The sequence below is a fragment of the Triturus cristatus genome, chromosome 5_1 (assembly GCF_964204655.1).
Source record: "Triturus cristatus chromosome 5_1, aTriCri1.1, whole genome shotgun sequence".
In the NCBI taxonomy this organism is placed as follows: Eukaryota; Metazoa; Chordata; class Amphibia; order Caudata; family Salamandridae; genus Triturus; species Triturus cristatus.
This window is the reverse complement of record NC_140587.1, coordinates 1022616254-1022644227: the sequence shown is the minus strand read 5'-3', so window position 1 is coordinate 1022644227 and position 27974 is coordinate 1022616254. Positions and strand designations below refer to the sequence as shown.

Sequence of the window (27974 nt, the reverse complement as noted above, 5' to 3'; positions counted from 1 at the left end):
TTTAGCTATTGGCATTGTAAATGACAATGCCTTTTATTTATGTTTTGGTTTTCAAAACATAAACAAAAGACATTGTCATTTACAATGCCAATAACTTCAACTTGCACAAATGAGAGACCTATTCCATGGCAAATGCTTGTTTCATCCCAGCTACTTGGCGCTGCCCAGTATGGGAATTCCTACCTTGAGAATGACAATGCTGTCAAGAACTGGCCATTCCTTCCTGACTTGAGTGACCTTGCATGGCTTCCACTTTTACCCTTACTCTATCAGTACCACAGAATCAGTACTTCGAGGTTATTTTTTGCCTAAATATTCTTCTGCAGGACGGTTCCATTGATTTACAACACAGTCAGTAAATCAAGGCCAATACACTGCAAGTCTTTGCTCATAGGCAGGACCACTGGAATAACACAATATTGTGGCCGCTGCGTTCTCGGAGTATTTACACATTTCAGATCTTCTGTATCAGTTGCAAACATTTATTCTAGCTCAGATGGATCAAAAGAGGCTTTAAAAAGCATCACCCGTGGTCCCCCGGGGGGACAGACTCTTTGCAAAGATTAACTGTCACCATTTCATTGCTGACGGCTGTATTCGGGTGTTAGAGTGCTGCTAATGAGGAGAAACTTTGCCCAGACAATACTACTGTGTTGTAAAATGACAAAATATTGTGACAGAATGTGCAATATTACGCTGCGTCAGTGCACCTCTTCTGTGTCTGATTACGTTTGTACCTCTCCAGTCCCTGCAGCACCTGTTCTGATTTGGTCTCAGTCTCTACAACAGCTCTGCTGACCTGGTTCTCTGTCTCTACAGCAGCTCTGCTGACCTGGTTCTCTGGCTCTACAGCAGCTCTGCTGACCTGGTTCTCAGGCTCTAGAGCGGCTCTGCTGACCTTTTTTTCTGGAGCTACAGCAGCTCTGCTGACCTGGTTCTCTTCCTCTACAGCAGCTCTCCTGACCTGGTTCTCTGGCTCTACAACGGCTCTGCTGACCTGGTTCTCAGGCTCTACAGCAGCTTGCTGACCTAGTTCTCTGGCTCTGCTGACCTGGTTCTCCGGCTCTAGAGCGCCTCTGCTTACCTGGTTCTATGGCTCTACAACTGCTCTGCTGACCTGGTTCTCTGGCTCTACAATGGCTCTGCTGACTTGGTTCTCTGGCTCTAGAGTGGCTCTGCTGACCTGGTTCTCTAGCTCTACAACGGCTCTGCTGACCCGGTTCTCTGTCTCTACAGCAGCTTGGCTGACCCGGTTCTCTGTCTCTACAGCAGCTCTGCTGACCTGGTTCTATGGCTGCAGAGCGACTCTGCTGACCTGGTTCTCTGGCTCTAGAACAGCTCTGCTGACCCAGTTCTCTGGCTCTAGAACAGCTCTGCTGACCCAGTTCTCTGGCTCTAGAGTAGCTCTGCAGACCTGGCTCTACGGCAGCTCTGCTGACGTGGTTCTATGGCTCCAGAGCGGCTCTGTTGACCTGGTTCTCTGGCTCTACAGCAGATCTACTGACCTGGGTCTCAGGCTCTACAACGGCTGGTTCTCTGGCTCTACAGCAGGACTGCTGACCTGGTTCTCTGGCTCTAAAATTTACAAAGCAACCTCCCACTTGACCTATATTCCTTTACTGATGGATCTCAAAAAAGCTCTAAAATAGGGCCTCAAAAATGCTCATCTCCCCATAACAGCGTTGATTATTAGTTTTTCATGTTTTATTTTCTTTTTTCATATGTATCAACAAAAACATTTTTGGAAAATTAACATTTCAACATTTCATTGCTTTTCAACATTTTATCTCTACATTATTATAATTCAATTTTGCATCTACCTTCGAAATATAAATAATGTTACAATGGTTAACATTTGAAATGAGACAAAGAAACAGTCCCCTACGCTCATACCTCATTCATTTAGCCCACAACCATATTACTAGCATACTACACACTTCCATACCATGCCCCAGACTAACACTGCATGCACAGATGGTTCAGAAACGGGGTGACAACATCAACCCTCAGTTGTTGTGCTGATGTCTGGGGTATCGCAATCTCTGGCCGACGTATGTTTCAATGGACAATATCAATGGTCTCCATCTTCATCAGGACCTGTTATTTGCATTTATTTATAACGGGTGAAGTATTGGGGAATCTGTCGTTCTGTCAGAATATACTCCAACCGGAGGTTTACGAAAACGAGTGGAGCCTCCACTTGTTCTATATCTTCTCTCGGGTTTCAAACTTCATGAATCTCGGGCCTTCACGCATCGTGGATGGAACTCTTAATGCGTGTCCTTGTTAATCCTGTCAATGGTGATACTATTTATCTCTCTCTGGGGCAAATGCTTTGTGCCGGATAGCTTAATCATTTTTCAGTATAAATTCTCTTTAAACTGGCATAGACGGTTACTGCTATTTCTCCATGTTGGCTGACCTGGTTCTCTGGCTCTACAACCGATCTGCAGACCTGGTTCTCTGGCTCTATGACAGATCTGCTGACCTGGTTCTATGGCTCTACAGCAGCTTGCTGACCTGGTTCTCAGGCTCTAGAGCGGTTCTGCTGGCCTTGTTCTTTGGCTCTAGAGCGGCTCTGCTGACCTGGTTCTGTTGCTCTACAGTGCCGCTACTGAGCTGGTTCTCTGGCTCTAGAGCGGCTCTGCTGACCTGGTTCTCTGGCTCTAGAGCAGCTCTTCTGACCTGGTTCTCTTGCTCTAGAGTGGCTCTGCTGACCTGGTTCTCTTGCTCTAGAGTGGCTCCGCTGAACTGGTTTTCTGGCTCTAGAGCATGTCTGCTGACCTGGTTCTATGGCTCTACAGCAGCTCTGCTGACCTGATTCTATAGCTCTACAACGGCTCTGCTGACCTGGTTCTATGGCTCTACAGCAGCTCTGCTGACCTGGTTCTCTGGCTCTACAGCGGCTCTGATGCCCTGGTTCTCTGGCTCTAGGGCAGCTCTGCTGACCTGGTTCTCTGGCTCTAGGGCAGCTCTGCTGACCTAGTTCTCAGGCTTCACAATAGCTCTGCTTTCCCAGTTCTCTGGCACTAGGGTGGATCTGCTGACCTGGTTCTCAGACTCGAGAGCTGCTCTGACGGCCTAGTTCTCTGGCTCTAAAAAATCTCTGCTATCCTGGATCTCTGGCTCTAGAGAGGATCTGCTGACCTGGTTCTCTGGCTATAGAGCAGCTCTACTGACCTGGTTCTATGGCTCTACAGCAGCTCTGCTGACCTGGTTCTATGGCTCTACAACGGCTCTGCTGACCTGGTTCTCTGGCTCTACCGTGGCTCTGCTGACCTGGGTCTCAGGCTCTACAACGGCTCTGCTGATCTGGCTCAACAGCAGCTCTGCTGACCTGGTTCTCTGGCTCTACAGCAGCTCTGCTGAACTGGTTCTTTTGCTCTACAGCGGCTCTGGTGCCCTGGTTCTCTGGCTCTAGAGCGCTCTGCAGACCTGGTTCTCTGGCAGCTCTGCTGACCTGGTTCTCAGGCTTTTACAATAGCTCTGCTTTCCCAGTTCTCTGGCACTAGGGTGGATCTGCTGATCTGGTTCTCAGACTCTAGAGCTGCTCTGACGGCCTAGTTCTCTGGCTCTAAAAAATCTCTGCTATCCTGGTTCTCTGGCTCTAGAGCGGCTCTGCTGATCTGGTTCTCTGGCTCTAGAGCAGCTCTACTGACCTGGTTCTATGGCTCTACAGCAGCTCTGCTGACCTGGTTCTATGGCTCTACAACGGCTCTGCTGACCTGGTTCTCTGTCTCTACAGTAGCTCTGCTGACCTAGTTCTCTAGCTCTAGAGCGGCTCTGCTGAACTGGTTCTATGGCTCTACAGCAGCTCTGCTGACCTGGTTCTCTGGCTCTACTGTGGCTCTGCTGATCTGGGTCTCAGGCTCTACAACGGCTCTGCTGATCTGGCTCAACAGCAGCTCTGCTGACATGGTTCTCTGACTCTACAGCAGCTCTGCTGACCTGGTTCTTTTGCTCTACAGCGGCTCTGCTGACCTGGTTCTCAGACTCTACAGCCGCTCTGCTAACCTGGTTCTCAGGCTCTACAGCCGCTCTGCTGACCTGGTTTTCTGGCTCTAGAGCAGCTCCGCTGACCTGGTTCTCTGGCCCTACAATGGCTCTGCTGACCTGGTTCTCAGGCTCTACAGCTGCTCTGCTGACTTGGTTCTCTGGCTCTATAATGGCTCTGCTGACCGGGTTCTCTGGCTCTACAATGGCTCTGCTGACCTGGTTCTCTGGCTCTAGAGCGGCTCTGCTTACCTGGTTCTATGGCTCTACAACGGCTCTGCTGACCCAGTTCTCAGTTTCTACAGCAGCTTGGCTGACCCAGTTCTCTGTCTCTACAGCAGCTCTGCTGACCTGGTTCTGTGGCTCCAGAGCGGCTCTGCTTACCTGGTTCTCTGGCTCTACAGGAGAACTGCTGACCTGGGTCTCAGGCTCTACAATGGCTGGTTCTCTGGCTCTACAGCAGGACTGCTGACCTGGTTCTCTGGCTCTAAAATTTACAAAGCAACCTCCCACATGACCTATATTCCTTTACTGATGGATCTCAAAAAAGCTCTAAAATAGGGCCTCAATAATGCTCATCTCCACACAACAGCTTTGATTAATAGTTTTTCATGTTTTATTTTCATATGTATCAACAAAAACATTTTTGGAAAATTAACATTTCAACATTTCATTGCTTTTCAACATTTTGCATCTACCTTCGAAATATAAAAAATGTTGCAATGGTTAACATTTGAAATGAGACCAAGAAACAGTCCCCTACGCTCGCACCTCATTAATTTAGCCCACAACCATATCACTAGCATACTACACACGTCCATACCATGCCCCAGACCAACACTGCATGCACAGATGGTTTGGAAACTGGGTGGCAACATAAACCCTCAGTTGCTGTGCTGATGTCTGGGGTATCGCACTCTCTGGCCGACGTATGTTTCAATGGTCTCCATCTTCATCAGGACCTGTTATTTGCATTTATTTATAACTGGTGAAGGATTGGGGAATCTGTGGTTCTGTCAGAATATACTCCAACCGGAGGTTTACGAAAACGTATATATATCTTCTCTCAGGTTTCAAACTCCATGAATCTTGGGCCTTCACTCATCGTGGATGGAACTCTCAATGCGTGTCCTTGTTAATCCTGTCAATGGTGATACTATTTAACTCTCTCTGGGGCAAATGCTTCGTGCCGGATAGCTTAATGATTTTTCAGTATAAATCCTCTTTAAACTGGCTTAGACGGTTACTGCTACTCCTCCATGTTGGCTCACCTGGTTCTCTGGCTCTACAATGGAACTGCAGACCTGGTTCCCTGGCTCTATGACAGATCTGCTGACCTGGTTCTCTGGCTCTACAGCAGCCCTGCTGACCTTGTTCTCTGGCTCTACAGCACCTCTGCTGACCTGGTTCTCTGGCTCTACAATGGCTCTGCTGACCTGGTTCTCTGGCTCTACAATGGCTCTACTGACCTGGTTCTCTGGCTCTGCAATGGCTCTGCTGACCTGGTTCTCTGGCTCTAGAGCGCTCTGCTGACCTGGTTCTCTGGCTCTAGGGCAGCTCTGCTGACCTGGTTCTCTGGCTCTAGGACAGCTCTGCTGACCTGGTTCTCAGGCTTTACAATAGCTCTGCTGTCCCAGTTCTCTGGCACTAGGTTGGATCTGCTGACCTGGTTCTCTGGCTCTAGAGCTGCTCCTACGGTCTGGTTCTCTGGCTCTACAACATCTCTGCTTACCTGGTTCTCTGGCTATACAGCAGCTTGCTCACCTGGTTCTCTGGCTCTAGTGCAGCTCTGCTGACCTGGTTCTCTGGCTCTAGAGCGGCTCTGCTGACCTGGTTCTCTGGCGCTAGAGTATCTCTACCGACCTGGTTCTATGGCTCTACAGCAGCTCTGCTGACCTGGTTCTATGGCTCTACAACGGCTCTGCTAACCTGGTTGTATGGCTCTACAGCAGTTCTGCTGACCTGCTTCTTTGGCTCTAGAGCAGCTCTATTAACCTGGTTATCTGGCTCTATAATGGCTCTGCTGACCTGGTTCTCTGGCTCTAGAGCGGCTCTGCTGACCCAGTTCTCTGGCTCTACAGCAGCTCTGCTGACCTGGTTCTCTGGCTCTACAGCAGCTCTGCTGTCCTGGTTCTCTGACTCTAGAGCGTCTCTGCTGACCTGGTTCTCTGGCTCTACAGCAGCTCTGCTGACCAGTTTCTCTGGCTCTACAATGGATCTGCTGACCTGGTTCTTAGGCTCTACAGCAGCTTGCTGACCTGGTTCTTTGGCTCTAGAGCAGCTCTGTTGACCTGGTTCTTTGCCTCTAGAGCAGCTCTGTTAACCTGGTTCTCTGGCTCTATAATGGCCCTGCTGACCTGGTTCTCTGGCTCTGCAGCAGCTCTGCTGACTTAGTTCTCTAGCTCTACAGCAGCTGTGCTGACCTGGTTCTCTGGCTCTAGAGCAGCTCTGGTTATCTGGCTCTATAACGGGTCTGCTGACCCAGTTCTCTGGTGTTACAGCAGCTCTTCTTACCTGGTTCTCTAGCGTTACAGCAGCTCTGCTGACCTGGTTCTGTGGCTCTACAGCAGCTCTGCTGACCTGGTTCTCTGGCTCTACAGTAGCTCTGCTGACCTGGTTCTCTGGCTCTACAACGGGTCTGCTGACCTGGTTCTCTGGCTTCAGAGCGACTCTGCTGGCTTGGTTCTCTGGCTCTAGAGCGGCTCTGCTGACCTGGTTCTCTAGCTCTAGAGCGGCTCTGCTTACCTGGTTTTCTGGCTCTACAACGGCTCTGCTGACCTGCTTCTCTAGCTCTAGAGCGGCTCTGCTGACCCGGTTCTCTGGCTCTAGGGCAGCTCTGCTGAACTGGTTCTATGGCTCTACAGCAGCTCTGCTGACCTGATTCTCTGGCTCAGGAGCGGCTCTGCTGACCTGGTTCTCTGGCTCTAGGGCAGCTCTGCTGACCTGGTTCTCAGGCTTTACAATAGCTCTGCTGTCCCAGTTCTCTGGCACTAGGTTGGATCTGCTGACCTGGTTCTCTGGCTCTAGAGCTGCTCCTACGGCCTGGAGGTCTTAGCACCTCAAATAATAATGGAGGTCCTCGCACCTCGAACTCCCTAGGTGTCCCTAGCGACACAACTCATACTGGTGTCCTTAGTGGCACAAAATATCTGAGTGTCCCTAGCGGCACAAAATATCATGGTGCTCATTACAATGCGGGAGATAATGACTTGCATGACGATGAGTCACCAGACATACCTGACGAATACATCCTAAAGCTAGACGAGGACGATCAAGAATTTTATAGCCCTGAAGAGGACCTCCTATCCTCCTCCAAAGATAATATCTTTGATCCCTTGGGAGAAGAATTGTTCTCCCCACTAAATATCAAACACCCTAGGAGCTCCGAGTGGTGGCCCCAAGATCATGTGGCCCAGTTCATTAAAAAATGGCTAAGAAACCTCTTCGAGAGAGACAATCGGAATATACTCGTAGCCGAGTGCTCAATTGAAGACAAGACCTGCCAGACTCCTAACTTGGGTCCGGACTTAATTAAATTCCTTTTCAAGCTCGGAAGAGATCAGTGAAAAGGGATAGAAAGATCACTCAAAGGCTGCCAAGACCGCCTCCTTGATGTCCTGGGACCCTTAGCCAGAATCATAGACTCCGCTGAGGAAAGTCACATCAATAACACACACCTGAATACAGATTTAATCAGATGCTGGAGCCAGAGAGCGCTAATATTGCTGGGCAATGCTAATGCAAGCCTCAATGCCGAGAGGAGAAGAGTGGTTCTTACTAAAATCAACCCCAAATTAAGTGACATGGCGGATAGAGAACCCTCTCAAAATCCAAAAGGGTTCTGGGCAGATTACAGGGGATTGGAATTGGAGCCCATTTCAGCGTAGGGATTGTGAGGGTTGTAGTCTTTTCCTCCCTTGTCTTGGGGGGGCATGTAACATAACCGTATTGGGCGGCATGGTGTCTTTTGGACATGTTTTCATAGCGAGGGTAGAACTGTAGCTCCGATCATACTTGCTGATTTTGCTGGGTTGGTTGTGCGATGGGGTGGGGGGTGTTATTTGGTTTTTTTGTTTAATTGTGTTGCATTTTATATGCATGTCCCTTCTTTATTCCTCTTTTGTTACTTCATGAGAAAACTGTAAAAGTCAGGATTTTGTTGATTGATGCTACGGAAGCCTCTGGGTTACAGAGCTCCGCTGAATGTGCATTTGACAAATAACATTTCTCCCTTTCCTATCCATTGCCCATAGGAAAATTACGGTGCAGGCCATGATAGGATCTAGGCTGGACTATGCCAATGTCCTTTATCTGGGTCTTCCGAAGCTCCTTCTCTCACGCCTACAGGTAGTGCAGAACTCGGCCGCTCGGGCAATCTTTGGCCTCAGCCACCGTTCCCATGCTACGGGACTGTTGCAGTCTCTTCACTGGCTGCCTATTCAGAGGCGCATTGAATTCAAGGTGCTCACTATGGCATGTAAGGCCCTTTATGGCACTGGTCCCCTCTATTTGAGGAAGAGGATCGGTTTTGATCTGCCTGCCAGAGCCCTGCGTTCTGCGTCACTGTCTCTCACCACGGTCCCGGTAATTAGGCGTGCCCGGATCGGGGGGCGGTCTTTTAAATCTCTTGCGCCCCGGGCCTGGAATGCCCTCCCACTGTCCCTAAGAAAGAGTGAGAGCTTGATGGCCTTCAGAAAGAAGCTCAAAACATGGCTGTTTGGCCAATAAGTCTTTTCTCCCCTGTTGGAGCTCTACGGTTATAGGTCTGATAGCGCCGGGACACTCTGCCTGAGTAGCTGAGCGCTTAACAAAACCCCAGATAACATAACATAACATAACATTTGTTTACAAAAAAAAAATCCAAAAGGGTTACGCCTCAGTGAGGACCTTATAAAATCTTTGGGAAAGTACGTCTCAACCTTATGGCCTTGGATAATGCCCAACAAAATATGAGGCGAGTGTTCAATCCTAATCTTTTTGGACGGGCCGGAAGAAGGGACCTCTCTTCCGGCCGCTTCAATCAAAGGCCCTATTCAAGATCTCAAGGCTACGGAAGAGGTTATCAAACCAGCTACCCTCCTCAACTCTACCCCCAGAGATGGAGAGGACCTTGCAAGAGTATTTAGATCACGTTGTCCCACCAACAACACCAACCCATCAAGTGAGTACTATTCCCCTTTCCGCTCCCTCAAATTCTTCTATCAAAATTGGAGATTAATTAAATCAGGACCCTTGGATATTAAACACTGTCAAGGGTTTTATGATAGACTTTCTGGAAAATCCATCACAAACCTCTTTCCCGAGAGACATCCCGCTCTCCCTCAATCAACAGAAAATAGTAAAAATCCGATTGGCCGCACTCTGCCAGTCCTACCAGCGTGTTGCCCCAAAGAATTGTGGTCCATGAAGTAGCGTCGGCGGGTACGCCTATGCCAAAAGTTTAAAATGAAAATGAGTGTCGCGTTAGCAATCCCTGGACACGTGTTTCGAGGTAGTTGCCTCTCGTCAGCAGGGAGTAGGTATGTGTGTGGGGTTGCTGAGTAGGCTGCCAAAAAATATTCTCAGGTAAAGTACCACTCAAGGCGCGCAGGTGCGTAGCCAAGGGCTCGTCAGCCCCACCGGCTCAAGGGAGCCTGAATATAAACAAAAATCCGATTGGCCGCACTCTGCTAGTCCTACCAGCGTGTTGCCCCAAAGAATTGTGGTCCATGAAGTAGCGTCGGCGGGTACGCCTATGCCAAAAGTTTAAAATGAAAATGAGTGTCGCGTTAGCCATCCCTGGACACGTGTTTCGAGGTAGTTGCCTCTCGTAAGCAGGGAGTAGGTATATGTGTGGGGTTGCTGAGTAGGCTGCCAAAAAATATTCTCAGGTAAAGTACCACTCAAGGCGCGCAGGTGCGTAGCCAAGGGCTCGTCAGCCCCACCGGCTCAAGGGAGCCTGAATATAAACAAAAATCCGATTGGCCGCACTCGGCTAGTCCTACCAGCGTGTTGCCCCAAAGAATTGTGGTCCATGAAGTAGCGTCGGCGGGTATGCCTATGCCAAAAGTTTAAAATGAAAATGAGTGTCTCGTTAGCCATCCCTGGACACGTGTTTCGAGGTAGTTGCCTCTCGTCAGCAGGGAATAAGTATGTGTGTGGGGTTGCTGAGTAGGCTGCCAAAAAATATTCTCAGGTAAAGTACCACTCAAGGCGCGCAGGTGCGTAGCCAAGGGCTCGTCATTCCCACCGGCTCAAGGGAGCCTGAATATAAACAAAAATCCGATTGGCCGCACTCTGCTAGTCCTACCAGCGTGTTGCCCCAAAGTATTGTGGTCCATGGAGTAGTGTCGGCGGGTACGCCTATGCCAAAAGTTTAAAATGAAAATGAGTGTCGCGTTAGCCATCCCTGGACACGTGTTTCGAGGTAGTTGCCTCTCGTCAGCAGGGAGTAGGTATGTGTGTGGGATTGCTGAGTAGGCTGCCAAAAAATATTCTCGGGTAAAGTACCACTCAAGGCGCGCAGGTGCGTAGCCAAGGGCTCGTCAGCCCCACCGGCTCAAGGGAGCCTGAATATAAACAAAAATCCGATTGGCCGCACTCTGCTAGTCCTACCAGCGTGTTGCCCCAAAGAATTGTGGTCCATGAAGTAGCGTCGGCGGGTACGCCTATGCCAAAAGTTTAAAATGAAAATGAGTGTCGCGTTAGCCATCCCTGGACACGTGTTTCGAGGTAGTTGCCTCTCTTCAGCAGGGAGTAGGTATGTGTGTGGGGTTGCTGAGTAGGCTGCCAAAAAATATTCTCAGGTAAAGTACCACTCAAGGCGCGCAGGTGAACTGAGGCCCTTGACGGTTGCTTGGCGGCTCTCTCTTCTACCCCTGACTATTTTCTCTACTGAGGAGGGAAGTTATCCTGAAACCCGTGCCATGTCTCGGGCGATATTTTAAAACCCGGGACATGTATCGGGTCTAGAGATCATCAACAAGTACTCATTTGCACCCACTGGGGTGAACCACTCAAGAAACTTCATGTACCAGCTTCCCTTGGGGCGACCAGGAGGAGGAGCTAGCGGAGTGCGGTACATTGCGTTTGTTTATAAAATGGCTCCTTCGAGCTTTGAGCTGACGAGCTCCTGGAGGACGCACCTGCGTGCCTGTGCGGGCACTGAGGCCCTTGACGGTTGCTTGGCGGCTCTCTCTTCTACCCCTGACTATTTTCTCTACTGAGGAGGGAAGTTATCCCGAAACCCGAGCCATGTCTCGGGCGATATTTTAAAACCCGGGACATGTATTGGGTCTAGAGATCATCAACAAGTACTCACTTGCACCCACTGGGGTGAACCACTCAAGAAACTTCATGTACCAGCTTCCCTTGGGGCGACCCGGAGGAGGAGCTAGCGGAGTGCGGTCCATTGCGTTTGTTTATACAACAGAAAATAGTAGAGGAGGAAATCTCCTCCATGCTTCAGAAAGGAGCTATAATAGAGGTTCAACTGGAAACTTTGAGATTTATAAGGACACTCTTTCTCGTAGAGAAAAAAGACAAGGGTTGGAGACCCGTGATAAACATAAGAGAACTAAACAAATATTTGGTTTACAGACACTTCAAAATGGAAGGCATCCACCTCTTAAGGGATCTACTACTAGAGGGAGACTGGCTAGTCAAACTGGACCTAAAAGATGCATACTTCACCATCCCAATGGCCAAAATCCATCCACCCTTTCTCCAATTCATGTGGAAAAATCACCTATACCAAATTCAGGCACTACCTTTCGGTCTATCTTCTGCCCCATGGTGTTTCACCAAGGTCATGAGAGCAGTCGCATCTTCCCTAAGATAAAGAGGTATCCGTCTAATTGTATACCTAGACGACATCCTTATAATGTCCCAAGACCCCTCACAGATAGTCCAAGATCTGAAGACCGTTATGAACCTTCTAGAAAGCTTAGGGTTCATTATAAACAAACAAAAAACAATCTTGACCCCTTCCAGAACCCTAGAGTTCCTAGGTTTCACTGTAGGTACACCGAGATGTCTCTTTTTACTCCCCTCAAAGAAGATAACCAAAATCAGGAAGGAAATAAGACATGTCCTGAAACAAGAAGATTTATCTCGGAGGAAGCTAGCCAGACTTCTGGGTCACCTCTCCTCCTCCATCCATCCATTTTTCCGGGGCCCCTAAACTATCCAGCCCTCCAAAGGGTAAAAGCGAGAGCGCTAAAATCTGGCCTTTGGTACGGAGATCGTGTTACTCTAGATCAGGAAGCCAGATCGCAACTAGCCTGGTGGCTCGAGAACCTAGACGCATGGAATGGCAAAGCGATTTTTGGCTCAATACCAGAGTTTGTTTTAGAATCAGATGCGAGCCTTCATGGCTGGGGAGCTTGCCTTCTCGATCAGCACACCGTCGGTATCTGGCCGCAGGAGGAGTCCTATCACCACATAAATTACTTGGAACTAACATCTGGTCTTTTCGCCTTGATGGGCTTCAGACACTCCCTTCAGGGAAGGTCAGTCATCTTAAAGATGGACAACTTGTCCGCAGTAGCCTATATAAATCGTCTGGGAGGTACCAAATCTGCAGACCTCTCGAATTTAGCCAAAAAACTTCCGATGTTCTGTCTGGAACACAAAATCGCTCTCAGAGCAGAATACCTCCCAGGGAAATCTAACATCTCCGCGGACGGAGGTTCCTGCTAGACCACATCGATTGAAAACTCAATGTTTCCGTGTTCAGATCTCTGAACAGGAGTTGGTGACCCCTAGAGATAGACCTCTTTGCGAGCAGATTAACCCTTCAATTAGAGAAATACTTCAGCTGGATGCCCGACCCGGGTGGTCTGGCAGTGAACGCCTTCCTACAGTCTTGAAAAGGAGTCAAAGCGTACGCCTCCACTCCCTTTGCCATGATCTAGAGAGTTGTACAGAAAGGGAGGCTGGACAAGTGCTACCTTGTCCTAATAACTCCCTTCTGGCCATCCCAGACCTGGTTTCCCACCGCTCTAGAACTAGCTTGCAACCCCCCCTTCTTAATTCCTACCCAAGAGAATCTTCTAACAGACATAGATGGAGGAGGTTATCCCCTAATTCAGAGCGGGAGTTTAACCCTTCTTGCCTGGAGAGTCTCAGGAGATCCAATGAAATCTCTGGACTTTCGTCGACTGCTGCAGCTCTCCTCGGTGAGTCTTGGGCTCCAGGCACCCACTACAGATATAACAACATATGGAGAAGGTGATTATGTTGGTGCCTGGAAAGGAATCTGGATTCCTTGAGGCACCTATTGTTGACATAGTGAACTTCCTTGTTGAACAGTTTGAAAGGGGTCTTTGCTATAGAGCTATCAACTGCTATAGATCCGCTATCTCTGCTGGCCATGTTATGTTATGTTATAAAGGGTTTATAGCACGCTCAATTACTCAAGAGTGTCCTGGCGCGTGCAGTTATCAAAAACCCTGGGGAGTGGAGTGCATAGACCAGCTAGTTAAAAAGAAAAGTTTTAAGCCGTTTCTTAAAAGGTCCAAAATCCTGAATACTTCGTAGTTCTAGAGGGAGGGAATTCCAAGGCAGAGCAGCTTTGACAGAGATGGACTGACCCCCCCCCCCAACCGGGACCTGCGAAATTGGGGAATGGTCATCCGATGTTGGGTGGCTGAACGCAGAGCTCTGCTGGGGACATAGAAGCAGAACCGCTTCCTGATGTATAACGGGCCCGAACCATGCAGAGCTCTGTGAGCCACCGTAAGAACTTTAAATTGCACTCTTTGGGCCACCGGAAGCCAATGCAGGTCATGCAAATACTGTCTCACGCTAGATCTTCTAGATATGTTAAATAGAAGTCTGGCCGTGGCATTTTGTATAGTTTGCAATAGATATCCGGGGATGCCACAATAAAGGGCGTTGGCATAATCCAAGCGAGAGAGAATAAGTGCCCGGGCGACCGTTTCCTTGGCATGCCTGGGAAGTAGAGGAAAAAACCTTCTAAGAGATTTAAGAGTGCCAAAACAGACCCCGGTGAGTTTCTTGATTTGCACCGAGAAACGAAGGTCGTCACCGAACCATATCCCTATGTTCTTGGCCGGCGCGCCTACAGACTTAGGGCGAGGGAAGTCAGGAGGCCACATGTTTTCTTGAAAGGCGGGTAGAAATGAGCCATACAGAAGGACCTCCGATTTATCCTCATTGCATTTCAGTTGGGCAAATGCCAACCACTGAAACATGGAGGAAAGGCAGGTCGGCGCCAGAGAAGTCGACAGGTCACCATCTTTCCACGTAAATAGGAGCTGGGTATCATCAGCGTAGGCAATTATTTTTGCCCCTAGCTCCTCTGCCAGGTAAATAAGGGGTGTCAAATAGATGTTAAAGAGTAGAGGGCTCAAAGTCGAGCCTTGCGGTACTCCCGTGGGCACTTTCCTGGCCGCTGAAGAAAACGGCGGTGACCAGACCTGCTGGGAGCCATCTTCCAGAAAAGATTTAAGCCAATCCAGGGCAGAGCCTGCAATGCCGATGTTTGCAAGGCGGGTAAGGAGAAGATGGTGGGGTACCATATCGAAGGCGGCAAAGAGATCGAGCAAAACCAAGGCCGCCCTGCCGCCCGCGTCCAGGCACTCCCTGATTGTTTCTGCCATTTCCACAAGAGCGGTCTCCGTGCTATAATTTTTCCTAAAACCGGATTGAGCCAGATGAAGGGCGCCGGAATTTTCGATGAGAGTATCCAGCTGACGGAAAACGACTTTTTCACAAACCTTGGACAGGGCGTGAAGAAGAGAGTTGGGACTATAATTAGCCGCTTGTAGGGGATCTAATGAGGGCTTCTTTAGGAGTGGCAGTAATTTAGCCTGCTTCCAAAGCAGAGGGACCTGCGCTGTGCACAAAGACAGATTAATAATTGATGTCACTTCAGGGTAAACAACCTCGGCTACTCCTGCCAGTACTCTGGCAGGGCATGGGTCAGAAGGTGAGCCTGATTTAAGGGTGTTAAGGATAGCCAATATATCTGACCCGGTTGCAGGGGAAAAGCCGGTACATATAGGCAACGCTGATCGCGGAGAGGTATGGGGAAGATGGTGGGGAGCACCAAGTCCCTGAATATTCTGCATCACACGATCTTGGATGGCTTGTATTTTCCCAATGAAAGGAGGAAAGCTCCTCACACCATTGAAGTGATGTGGGAGAGGCCGCTTGTTCGGCGTAAGGAGTCAGAAAGCTTCTGACAATGGAGAAAATCTCTCTACCATTGTTTTTTGCTTTAGCGATGCGATCTGCATAAAAGCTGCTCTTAGCCAATTTAATGGCCGCGTAGTAATGGCTTTGAGCTTTACGCAAGGCAGATTTTGCTGATGGAGAGTACTCCAAGCGCCACTGGCATTCAAGTTTCTTACAGCCTAATTTAAGCTCTCTTAATGCACCAGTATACCAAGGGCGAGATGGAGAGGAGTGCGGCTGCTTTTTAGAGATAGGATGGAAGACGGAACTGACACCCTGCTTCATCCAGGTAGCAAAGCCGTCAACCGCCGCATCCAAATCACAAGAAAGCACCGGGCGGGAGAGTGAGAAGGCCGTGTAAAGGGCTGGAATTTCAATTTTTGGTGGGGGTTTACATTGGACCGGGGCACTGGGGGGCCACTGCACCCCCAAGGGCCAGGAAAAATGGACCAGAAAATGGTCAGACCAGGTAACCTGGATAGGGTTCTCTATAGATAGTGCAAAATTGGAACACACCAGATCAATCGTATGGCCACCTACGTGGGAAGGAACCTTCAGCCACTGAGTAAGTTGCGCCAGATCTAAAAGATCGATTAATTCCTTCGTGCCCGGGGACCCGGGACAGTCCATATGGATGTTGAAATCACCCACCAGGAGAAAGTATGTAAAACGGAGCGCACAAGGGACAATGATGTCCTTGTCAACGGGTAAACGGTAGGTAAAAATGTGCTTGCAGAGTAATGAAAAGCATTCGTCTGAGAAGACCTCCTAAACCCAAAGAAGAGAGTCTTTGGGACGTTAAGTTAATTCTAGATCTTTTCTCCAACTGGCCAGATAATACTCGCCTGAATAGAAAAAATCTTTCCATCAAACTTGCAACTCTGCTATGCCTAATCTCCTGCCGAAGGGTTTCTGATGTCAAAGCCCTTGAAATCACAAATAGATCCTATAACATGTTTGGTGTCAAATTCGAGTTATATAGAAGAACTGAAACTGTCTGGTTCAATCTTTTATCCTCGTTTTGATTTATGCCCCAAACTTTGTGCAGTAGATTGCGTGAGAGAATATGATCGCAGAATGTCTGTTCTTCGTGCCCAAGGTGTGAACCAGTTACTTATATCATTTGTTAAACCCCATAAAGGTATAATCTCAAGCTCTATTGCCAGATGGGTTCAAACTGTCATGAATTTAGCTGGTATTGACTTGAAGAAATTTCAAGCTCACTCTCTTAGAGGTGCTATGGCCAGTAAATCTCTATGGCCTTGGAGGTAAGTTGGGTGACATTCTCAAAGCTGCTGATTGGTCAAATGCTAGCACTTTTGCACAACACTATTGCAAACCTATCAAACACATGTCTGATGTAGTCTTACAAAGCTACCAACATGCATAATGTAGCCTCCGTTCTTGTAATGAAATTGCGATTCTCCTATTACCATGACTAGAGAATCTGGATTTCATTAAAGACACGGAGGCTAACATTATCTCACCCATCCCTCCCTTTGGATGGCTAAGGCGTATAATAAATACATGCTCATGTTTATTTCCTCTGTTAACAATGTCTCATAATTAATTTAATAACTTGTTAACTTTTATAGTGTGTGCCCTGTCTGGAGGTATTTACTTCTCTCTCTTTTCAGGTAACCTTCCATAATTTTGAGGCGTTTGACCTTTGGTTCCTCCTCAGTTTGTCTTTCTGCTTCGTCTTGACCACCTGAGAATCGTTTAGAATTTTAAAATTCGTGGACTTGTTCTCTTCTCCACCACATTTAAAAGAGGCAGATTGTTGTTGGCTCATGCTTATTTGTTTCTAATGTTCTGCTCTGGAACCTTCTACTTTGTGATGTATGCGGCTGCTTGGACTTCATTAAAAGAAATATGCATAATGTTACCCTGCATGTCTTTAATGAAATCCACATTCTCTAGTCATGGTAATATGAGAATCGCAATTTGATACTGTGTCCTGGCAGTGATATAAAGAACATTATGCTATAACTTTGCAGAAGCAAATTTGATGTTTTAGCAGACATAATTGTTAAAATCACAATTCATAATGTGATACTGTTTATTAGTCAGTGATGGGACTTGAAGAAATGCATTCCTCCCCAAAGTGCTTTGGGTTGGTATTTGAGCATTTTACCTGAATTGAGGCACATTCCTAACTGCAGCCTAGAATAGGTTTTCAGTCACTTACATTAGAACCTTTTAGCCATCGGCAGATGTTTTTTTATAGGCGCACAAGAAACATGTCCACCCTTCTCTTGCAGAGCAATCATCTCTGAGCTTGTTGTCATTTAATTTTGGTGGTGTTCTAATTGTGTCATAACTTTTTTGCTGTTGATTTAAAGCAGAAATCCCTTCTCCCTTTTTCATTCACGAACCTAGTACTTTCCTGATCCTTTCTCTTACTAGTCCTAACTCTTCCTTATAACTAATTTACTTGTTCCACCTGAAGATCTCTAGTTGGTCCCCTCGATTCTTAAATCCCCAGATTACCCCCTTTTGTGCCTTTTTTCTCCTGCCGATACAACTTATTCCCTTCTCTCTTGTACTATGTTTACTTCTTCTGCCTCCATCCTCCACCTTAAGATATGAATAGCCGTCCTCTACATTCTCTTCTGCCTTGTTCTCAGCCTTGGAGTAAGTCTGTATGTGTCCTCTTCAATGTACTGGCTTTTCTGTTGCCCCTTTAATGCGCCCCTCCTGGTTATTGGCACTCCTATTTGGAATCCCCTACTGCTCCTCTAGCTGTAAAGTGGTCCTCCACTCCTCAGATCACCTAGTTTCCACATGTAAATCTTTATCATCCCTCTTATTGGAACCAACAGTTGGTATCAATCAAAACCTTACTACTGCAAACTTTCTAAATGTCACTCTGTATGTAGAAATCCTGATTAAGCCCTATTCTAGAACATAGCTTAGCAAACCTTTTTTTTAATTCTATTGAAAACATTGTAGTCTTGGTCTGTGACAAAGTATTGCAACTGAAATGATAATCTTTTGGTCAATGTTTGTGTCTTCAAAAATGATGTCTGAGTTCAATCTATTTACACTTCCTTCCCACTCTTCTGTGTTTTTTTTCTTTTCCAGTGAAGATGTTTTTAAACGAGGATTTACAGTGATTGTAGATATGCGTGGATCAAAGTGGGACTCTATCAAACCTTTGCTGAAAATTTTGCAAGAATCGTTTCCTTGTTGTATTCATGTTGCACTCATAATAAAGCCGGATAATTTTTGGCAGAAACAGCGGACCAATTTTGGCAGCTCTAAGTTTGAGTTTGAGGTAATTACTGTTATTTCGCCCCCACCCCACCACCACCAGTTAAAATGCACGTTTGGGTTACGTTTATGGTGGTTTCGAATTGGTCTGTATTCCACTGTTTATTAGGTTTTGAATATGTTAAAGATTGAATGAAATGCAGCCTGATAATGCTTCCTTTTTATTTATGTAAGAGTAGCTCACAAATGCGCTGTGAAAGGTTATTGATGACGTTTGCTGCTGAAGTACTCATCAAATATAAAATCTGCATTTGTTCTGCAACCACCACCCCCATCTTATCCAGGACAAATATACTGAAACGTGGTGAATTGGAAAAAAGAGGCCATAGAAATATTCTGCTACAGGGGTGTTTCATGTCACTAAGGTGTATCAATCAATTCCCTACCTAACAGGTGCATTCCTGAGTATAAAAGGATAAACTGGAAAGTTTCCCTTTATTTCCCCCAGAACTTTGGAAGTACAACATCAGACAAACTTGGAAGTCAAATGGGTATAGCTACTGTAAATAGCCTCCTGACCCCGAAAGCAACATTTACCCATTTTCTTCCCTTCTTTCTTTTGTTACGTCAGTCTGTGTGCCCCAGGTGCTAATCCACGCCTACTTCCTTTTAATTTGTGTTTCATCAACTTACCACCTTCATCAGTGCTCTTGGCTCTGAATTTCTGCAATGACACAGTTAGGCTCGCTTTACTACAGTCTTCAATTCAGTCCATAAATAAAACCTAATTTTGATAGGTCTGTTGGCGGATACCATGTATGAAATTACATTGATTGGGTGTGTTTATCAGGGCAGAAGACTAAGATGTGCACCAACGTAGTTATACTGGGGAAAGGTCAAGTCAACCCCTCCCCCCAACATGTAAACTACTAGAAGACTTACTTCTGTTCTTGATTATACAAAACCAGGAACTCCTTTCCAAACCCTCTTTCACTGTCTTGCACTAGTAATTCCATACATCCCCAGCCCTGCCAAGTACCATGCATCAGGCGTTAGACCTACGCATTTTAGTGTGGTGGTCCGCATCACTGCACTAAAATGCAAAGTCACTTATAGCGCCTCCCGAGTGCGGGGCTATACTAAATTAATTAGCAGTCATTTGAGCAAGCAGCTGGAGCGCAACCGCACGCTGGTTGGTGCTGCTGTGGCAGAGACCGTGTGACTGACAGTGCAGTGCTTTTCACACTCACTGTGCAGTGCTGACTGGCTGCTGAGAATGAAAACAGACCGCATGGGGGCGCAGCTGCGACATGTAGTTGGCTTTTCTGTTGCATTCACGCGGCGTTCACGTGAGCGTTACATGACTGCAAAAGCAGTGTGTCAATTGGTGAGTGGGCTTCGGGTGGCAGTTATAGATTTTGTTTCAGTTTGGACAGCAGCAAGTGCTCGCACTGCTGCCTGCCTCTACATGCCCCTGGTGGCACGACCAGACCAGGGTCTGTGACACGAGGTGGCACAGACAGTCATGACAGAGGCTGACGTGAGACTCACTCGGGTATTAATTGTTCTTGAAACTTTACAGCATGACGGACACCGAGCCTGTAGCTCTGCTGCCTGCTCTCTCAGTCCTCAGGCTGGTGCCACTGCGGGCTGGGCACTGCTCAGCTGATTACTGATTTATATCACTGCCTGTTAAACTGAAAAGTATTATCTAATTTACAGCTGAGCCCTGTAGCTCACTGTTGTGCTCTCCTCAGGCTCTGCAGCTGGGCGGTGCTCGGAACGTTCAACTGCGGACTCAGTAATTGCAGGGCTTTAGTTGGGAGGAAACAACGGGGGGGGGGTCTCTCTCAAAGGGAGGTGGCTGATATAATTAAGGGAGTGGCTTAAAAACAGGCAAGCTAAAAATCTGTGCTTTGCGTAGTGTGCCACCCAACTTGTATTTTGCTGTTTGTCGTTGCATCCAGATATGATACAAGTAACATCATACCTACAACAAGCCAGGACTATTGGCTTTGTCAATGTTTGTTAGTTGCATAAGATAAATAAGCAGCAACTATGGTCTGTATGCAATATTGAAAAAGCTTCCACTTAAAGCCCTGGTGACACCACAACCATGTTGATGCTCCCGAGTTTCAAAAAGAGAAGGGGAATCCAGGAAGACGCATCGCCAGAGGAATGTTGTCAGTAACCTACTCGCCAGCCTGACCCAGAGCACGCACTACAAGCCCCAGGACTCTGCGGGGCACACGCATCAGCTGCGGCCACTCCCCCCAATCAGCGGGGGCTATTTCTACTGCTCGCGCCTCCCGCTTCGCAGGAGACGCTTCGCCAGAGGATTGTTGTCAGTAACCTACTCGCCAGCCTGACCCACAGCACGCACTACATGCCCCAGGACTCTGCGGGGCACAAGCATCAGCTGCGGCCACTCCCCCCAATCAGCGAGGGCTATTTCTACTGCTCGCGCCTCCCGCTTCGCGGGAGACGCTTCGCCAGAGGATTGTTGTCAGTAACCTACTCGCCAGCCTGACCCAGAGCACGCACTACAAGCCCCAGGACTCTGCGGGGCACAAGCATCAGCTGCGGCCACTCCTCCCAATCAGCGGGGGCTATTTCTACTGCTCGCGCCTCCCGCTTCGCTGGAGACGCTTCGCCAGAGGATTGTTGTCAGTAACCTACTCGCCAGCCTGACCCAGAGCACGCACTACAAGCCCCAGGACTCTGCGGGGCACAAGCATCAGCTGCGGCCACTCCCCCCAATCAGCGGGGGCTATTTCTACTGCTCGCGCCTCCCGCTTCGCGGGAGACGCTTCGCCAGAGGATTGTTGTCAGTAACCTACTCGCCAGCCTGACCCAGAGCACGCACTACAAGCCCCAGGACTCTGCGGGGCACAAGCATCAGCTGCGGCCACTCCCCCCAATCAGCTGGGGCTATTTCTACTGCTCGCGCCTCCCGCTTCGCGGGAGACGCTTCGCCAGAGGATTGTTGTCAGTAACCTACTCGCCAGCCTGACCCAGAGCACGCACTACAAGCCCCAGGACTCTGCGGGGCACAAGCATCAGCTGCGGCCACTCCCTTTACTTACAAGGTGTATATCTTTAAGGCCGGACACCAGCCCCGCGGGACGCGCGCGGGCGGCGCCGGGCTAAGCCCGGGCAAAGGGCGGGCCGTCTGTGGCCGTCAGAGGCCAGAGGAGGCCGGGCTGGGCCACGTCCCGTTCATCTGCCCATGGCCGTATTCGCCTGTTGATCACTCCTACGTTTATGCCTGGATGCTAGTGCCCATACATCTCGTGCAACTCAGGTGACTCTAAAATAAGCCGCATATATGTCTCCCCCGGTATAATGTATATTGCATTGGGGTAGATTGTCTACAAGCTGTGGTTTTGTGCAAAGTGTGATCTGTTTTTGGCACCGCTATCGCCCCAGTTTTTGTGCATATAAAAGGGCGGGGTTCACGTTAGGGACATCTAGCCCCGATTTACCTGATTATGGTTAAACCGAAGAACTCTCAGGCGAGGGCGGAGGGAGGGGTAAAAGGGACTCTTGATGCCTTTATCATATGAGCTGAATCGCTTCTAGCAAACGAGATCCAATTGACCGAACAGAGACTATCATTGGACTCTCTAATAGCTAAGAAGCGATCCTCCTTGGGCAACATAGCTTCTTGCTTAACGCCTTGTGGAGGGGTGCACTTAACCCAACCCACTCTAGCCCATACGACTCAGCCTGACATTACCAATGGACCGACAACAGTTGAACCAAGCCTACAGGGAGACCCCAAGATAGTAGGTCCAACTGGGCTGTCCACTGATAATTTAAATGCAACGAAGGGAACGCACAGTACAGGCGATATCCAGATGGCCACCCAATAGAGAATAGCGCAAGGGGATGACTCAAGGGGGGGGTCTAGCGCCCAAGCAGTGATAATGGATGTTGACCTAACACAGAGTCCTAGTAGAGAAGTGGTCACACGCTCCAAAAAATCTCAAGTTTTAGCGGGGTTTTCAGAGTCGGGTGGATCGCAACGTTCTACTCGTGCCAGTAAACCGAGTCGAAAAGGACCGGTAAAGTCCACCAAAGGCACAAGTAAGAACACTGAGAATATAGGATGCCCAACCTGTCACAGTGCAAGAGGGACGGATGGCCTTCAAGAAATCATCCTATCGCTGGAAATCAAAATGGAACAGCTTTTCCTCCAATATCTGGGGCCAGTACTGACTAAAATCTCGAATATGGAAGGGATAATAAGCAGTTTAGCTGATCATAACAGGGGACAGCCAATCTGGAATATCCCACAGGGGAGGGAGGAGGGGACCGTAGCGGTTGACCGCAGGGAAAAGGATGTAATTAACACTGATAACGACCACAGTGAGTATAGAGAGACAACCCTGGAGCCTGAAAAGTCCAGTAATAAGGATGTTTGCTGTAAGGCCCCAGGTATTCCACGATTCCCACATGTGACCAGGGATAGCCGCTCGGGACAAACGGAGCCCAAGAAGACCTTTAAGAACAATACTTTGGATTGTATCCAGAGCACGCCAGGTCTCCAGACATTAGATTTACCCCCGGCCTCCTGCCCTTATTCAATAGTGCTAGTAGGCGTAACAGGAATAAGCAATGACAGTGAAGAATCGGTTAGTACACGCATAAATAAGGCCTCGCACTGGATTTACAATAACACATCAGTAAGGAGATTCCAGCATAGACACATCCTTATGGCTAGGAGGGTGGTTTGGATTGGGAAGATAAGGGGAGTGACCAGTGGCTTTGATTTAACACCCACAGAGCTGAGGCTGATTTCCTGGAATATTGCAGGACTCGCAACTAAAATCCCTAACATAGAATGGCAAGATTTTATTAGAAAGTACAAAGTTATCTGTCTCCAGGAAACTTGGGAGACGGATAACAGTGCATCATTCTTGGAGGGATATAAATAGTTTTTTGCCCCGGCCCGTAAATCATCAATGGGCCGAGCCAAGGGTGGCTTATCAACGTATGTAGCATTGACGTTGCAAGGGAGCTGGCAAGATTTGGGGTGGGGTTCTGGCTGTCTCCAGGGCATAAGATATTCTATAAAGGGCTTAAAGTTTATTTTTATAAATTTTTACAACGCGGGACAATCTATGTCAAATTTGGCTGAGTTGGAGGAGAAATTGACGGTGTTACACGACACAGGGGACTCAAGTACCCAGTTGATCCTTATGGGGGATTTTAACAGTCACCAGTGCCCCTATCTGAAATGGGAAGGAGGAATCTGGGATGCTTGCCCCTCTATAAAGGGATGGCACCCAGAGCACTCTAGTGAGGGCATGGCATTAGGCACAATCTTGGGAATCTTTGCCTTAACTCATACGATGGATCTGATCGATGGTGGGTCACCCAACACAATAACTCCCTTCTTTAAGGGACGGGGATGTGATTCAATTATCGATTACTTCTTTGTTTCAAACGTATTATTGGGTAGGGTTAGCCATTTTAGGATAGTACCTAGCGCTTTTAGTGACCATAACCCGTTGGAATTGACAATAAGCGCTGTTGACTTTTCCACCAAAGCGGATAAAAGGGTCACCGTTGGCCAGTATAAGGCAAAGGACCAGGGTAGAAGAATTAAATGGAGTAAGATTGATGGGATAGTACTCCACAGAGCGCTCCTTGCAAATAGTGATAGCCAGACTTGGAGGTGTCTGGACATTACGGTAGTGGGGAGCGATCTGATCGCTGCGTTTGAGGGTACTGCCCGCCACATTGATAGCCTTTTGAGGAGTAAAACGAATATGCAGGTCGACCTCTGTCCCAGATGGCTCGACAAGGAATGCTCAAGGGCTCACAGGATCCTGAAGCAGGCACTTAAGACAATCCCAAAAGACAGAGGAACGATTGCTGCCTGTAGGAGTCGGTACAAAAAGGCAATCAAGTCGCGGAAAATCTCTCTCCAATCCCAGGCCTGGGAGTCACTTAGAGAGGCTGTGGAGCGCCACGACATGAACAGCTTCTGGAGGGTAATAAATGACCCATGTTTTTAAGCCCCAAATAAACGACAAGTGGCGTCCAATATTTTGCCAGAAGCGTGGGTAGCACATTTTACAAATCTATATAATCGGGGCAATCAAGAGGCGCAGCTACCTTTAGATACAGGACTCCCCGCTGGTGACTGGATATCCTTTACGGTAGCTGAAGTAAAGCTAGGAATAGATGGCTTGGTATTGAGAAAGGCGCCAGGGCATGATGGGATCCCCCCTGATTTATTTAAAAGTCAAGCAGACCTTTGGGCTCCCATACTGACCAGGGTATTTAACGCAGCTAGGGAGGTGGGCATGCCAAGATCTTGGTCCACTGCTGTCATCGTGCCAATTTTTCTAAAAAGGGAAATAGAAACGACCCGCAATGCTATCGCCCAATATCCCTAATAGATGTTACGGCGAAAGTTATGGGGAGAGTAATTTTAAATCGCTTATTGGACTGGGCCGAGGAAAATAATATTATCACTGACGTCCAATACGGGTTTCGTAATGGGCATTCTACGACAGATCAGTGTTTGAATCTTTATCACTTGGTGGCCAAATACACTCTGGCTAGGGAAGGCACCGTGTATTTGGCATTTATGGACCTGTCAGCAGCTTTCAACTGCGTCAACAGAAGAAAGTTGTGGGAAATCCTGGGAGCCATAGGTGTCGAACAAGGACTGATACAAGTCTTACAAATGCTACATTACAACTCAACGGCACGGGTAAGATTTACTGACGATGGTGACCTCACGGAAGACTTCCGGTGCCCGGGTGGGGTGCGGCAAGGCTGTATCCTAGCGCCCTTCCTGTTCACACTTTATATAAATAGGTTGGATAAGGCGCTGGGAGTACTGGAGGCAGAGTGTCCCTGCATCGGGAGGAGAAGTATTCCAGTCCTCCTATATGCAGATAATGCGGTCCTCTTGGCGCGAACAGGAAGGAGTTTACAGGTCCTTATTAGTGGATTTGTCAGTTTTATGGCTGATTTAGATCTAGTGCCCAACCTCTCTAAATCATACATTATGGAAGTGGGCAAAACGCCATCCAAGAACTGCAGTTTCACAATAGGAGCCCACAAACTCGAAAAAGTAAAATCTTTTAATTACCTGGGGATTGTTTTTGATAAAGATCTTAATTTCAAGCCACTAGTAAGGCATAAATGTAGCCAACATCCTAGCGCTGTGGTGTCGATTATGAACTATGCGACCAGATTGGGTCGTTGGTCACCGAATGAAATAGCACAGTTATATAGTTCGGTATGCTGCGCAAAGACCCTGTATGGGAGTGAGGTGTGGGGTTTCACAGATGTGGGAAAAATCCAACTGGAAGAAGATAAGTTTTTAAAAAGGCTTCTGCAAGTGCCAAAATGCATACCCTCCTTCATTGCTCATGAGGAGTTGGGTATTGCCTATCTTAGCGATAAGGCCTGCCTCAAACCAATTATTTGTTGGATTAAAATTTGGACAAATCCTGAGGCAAGTCTAAATAGATTAATTCTAGAGGACTGCATGAAAGGGGACAAGGGGGCCCAAATTCCCTGGCTCAAACATGTAAGGGACGTCTTGACTAGCCTGGGCCACGAAAACTTTTTTAATGAACCTCGTACATTGGTTAGCAGAGACAAGGGTGTTATAAAGACAGATTTTTTGCAGCACCTAGCTAGGGCTAGAGAGGACAGAGAAGGGCGGAAAATTACAGTAAGGTTATATCAGCTTACTAAAGCAACACCGGGTATGGAATTTTATCTTTCTAACATGTACAATAGACAGGATAGATTTTTAATGACGAGATTTAGATTAAATCTTTTGCATCATAGCCTGTCGGTTCAAGCGGATTTTGCACATGATGTAAGCCTAAAAGGGTGTTGCGACTGCGATCTTAGATCTCCGCAAGACACCATTCATTTTGTCCTAATTTGCCCTTTCTATGCTTACCCAAGGTCTCTGTTTTTAAAAACAATTTTAATACGTTCTAAGATAAGACAGGCTAAAGTGGCCCTGCTATTTCTTAAACTCGCCTCTGACCCTTTCACCCTATTTAGTACAGTACATTTTTTACGATTGGCAGTCAAATTAAGAAACACTAGAGGAGAGGATTAATCATGATGGTCTAAATAAAGGGTGGAAGGACTGAAAGATACATAAATGATTGGCACAGCAAAGTTTGCAGTGAGACTCGTGTATTTCATGATTTCTCCTTCCATATGATGGGGGAAACCCTACATGGCTAAATGAACAGAACTCTGAATAGATTTGTCCCGGTTTTTAACGTTTATATTGTTGGGCCTTTTATTATTATTGTTCTAATGTGATATGTGTAGATTGGGTTGAATTTTTAATGGAAGATGGTCCGAATATAACATGTATCTTTTATGGTTATTTTTAATATCCAAATAAAGATTATTTGAATTTGACTCTCTTTAAAAGATTTCTCTTCCCCTACAACTCTCACCTGACATGACCTCATGCCGTAACTTCTCCACTAGTGAGATGTGAGCAGTGTGAGCACACGCACATCGATGGGCCTGCTGTCACTGCAGTCCGGAAAAAACGAACCGCCTGTGCCAGAGCACGATAGAGATCCGTTTTGAGGTCCCCTTTAAAATATTGCCGGTGCTGAGCACCGGCAGGACCTGGTTCACTTAAAGCCCAGAGTAATTAATTGATTATTTAGCTGCGCTCACACGGTGTCTCTCAGTCTGTTGGTCGGGATGCACGTGGACAGAGCCTGGATAGACTGTGTGTCAAGTATTCATGCATTTGAAATTAATAGCCAGGGACTAGATCTGGTCCTGGCGCAGGCTGGAGATTTGTTTCAATAATTGTCCTGCCTGTGCCCCCCAGGAATTGCTATTGTGCCACCCAGCAACCGGACACCTGTCCAACCTAGGCAGTGTGGCAGGATGTTGAACTTCCTGCTTGTGCCTGGCCCCAGGTATTTTTTAGGTCTCGCTTGAGCCAGCGCATGCGCTGCTCTGCGAGATATTTAGTAAGTGGGGTTTTCAAAGTGCTACCAAAGGCTTTTGCTGGCCTCCAGCGTGCGGTTACGTGCGCTTGAACGTGCACAGCAGCCATCTGGCTTTTGTAATGGCTCATTAAGCCTTACAGCGCGTCAATGATGCTCCTCCACCCCCTCTCTCTCTGCTCTCACTACCCCCTCCCTTCTCCCTTCTCCCGCTCCCTCCTCGTCAGCTTCATTTGCCTTTTCATTCTCCTCCACCCCCTTGCTCTCTGCTCTCACTACCCCTCCCTTCTCCCCCTCCCTCCTCGTCAGCTTCATTTGCCTTTTCATTCTCCTCCACCCCCCTTGCTCTCTGCTCTCACTACCCCCTCCCTCCTCGTCTGCTTCATTTGCCTTTTCTATCGCTGGAACTAATATTTTGGAGAACCATATACCGTATTTGCAACATTCCATGCATGTTTTCCATGGGAGTTCGGCTGCTCTTTATTTAATGGGGTATCTGGGGACACTCAAAACAGCACAAAGCCTAAATGTCTCCAGAACCAGTTGAAGATCTGTCTAGCTGGCCAGGTAACCATTCATTTTCTAGGCATATATGCATTTTTTCAAGAGTGA

At 47.8% G+C, this 27974-nt stretch overlaps 1 protein-coding gene across 2 annotated transcripts in view; it reads left to right on the top strand.

Moving 5' to 3' along the window:
• Window positions 1-27974, top strand: part of TRIO (trio Rho guanine nucleotide exchange factor) — a 4621980-nt gene that overhangs the window by 196637 nt on the left and 4397369 nt on the right. For both annotated transcript variants that reach the window (XM_085606120.1, XM_085606121.1), the window contains exon 4: window positions 18262-18454. In XM_085606120.1, the coding sequence (XP_085462246.1) occupies window positions 18262-18454 (193 nt within the window). The remainder of the gene's footprint in view (window positions 1-18261; window positions 18455-27974) is intronic.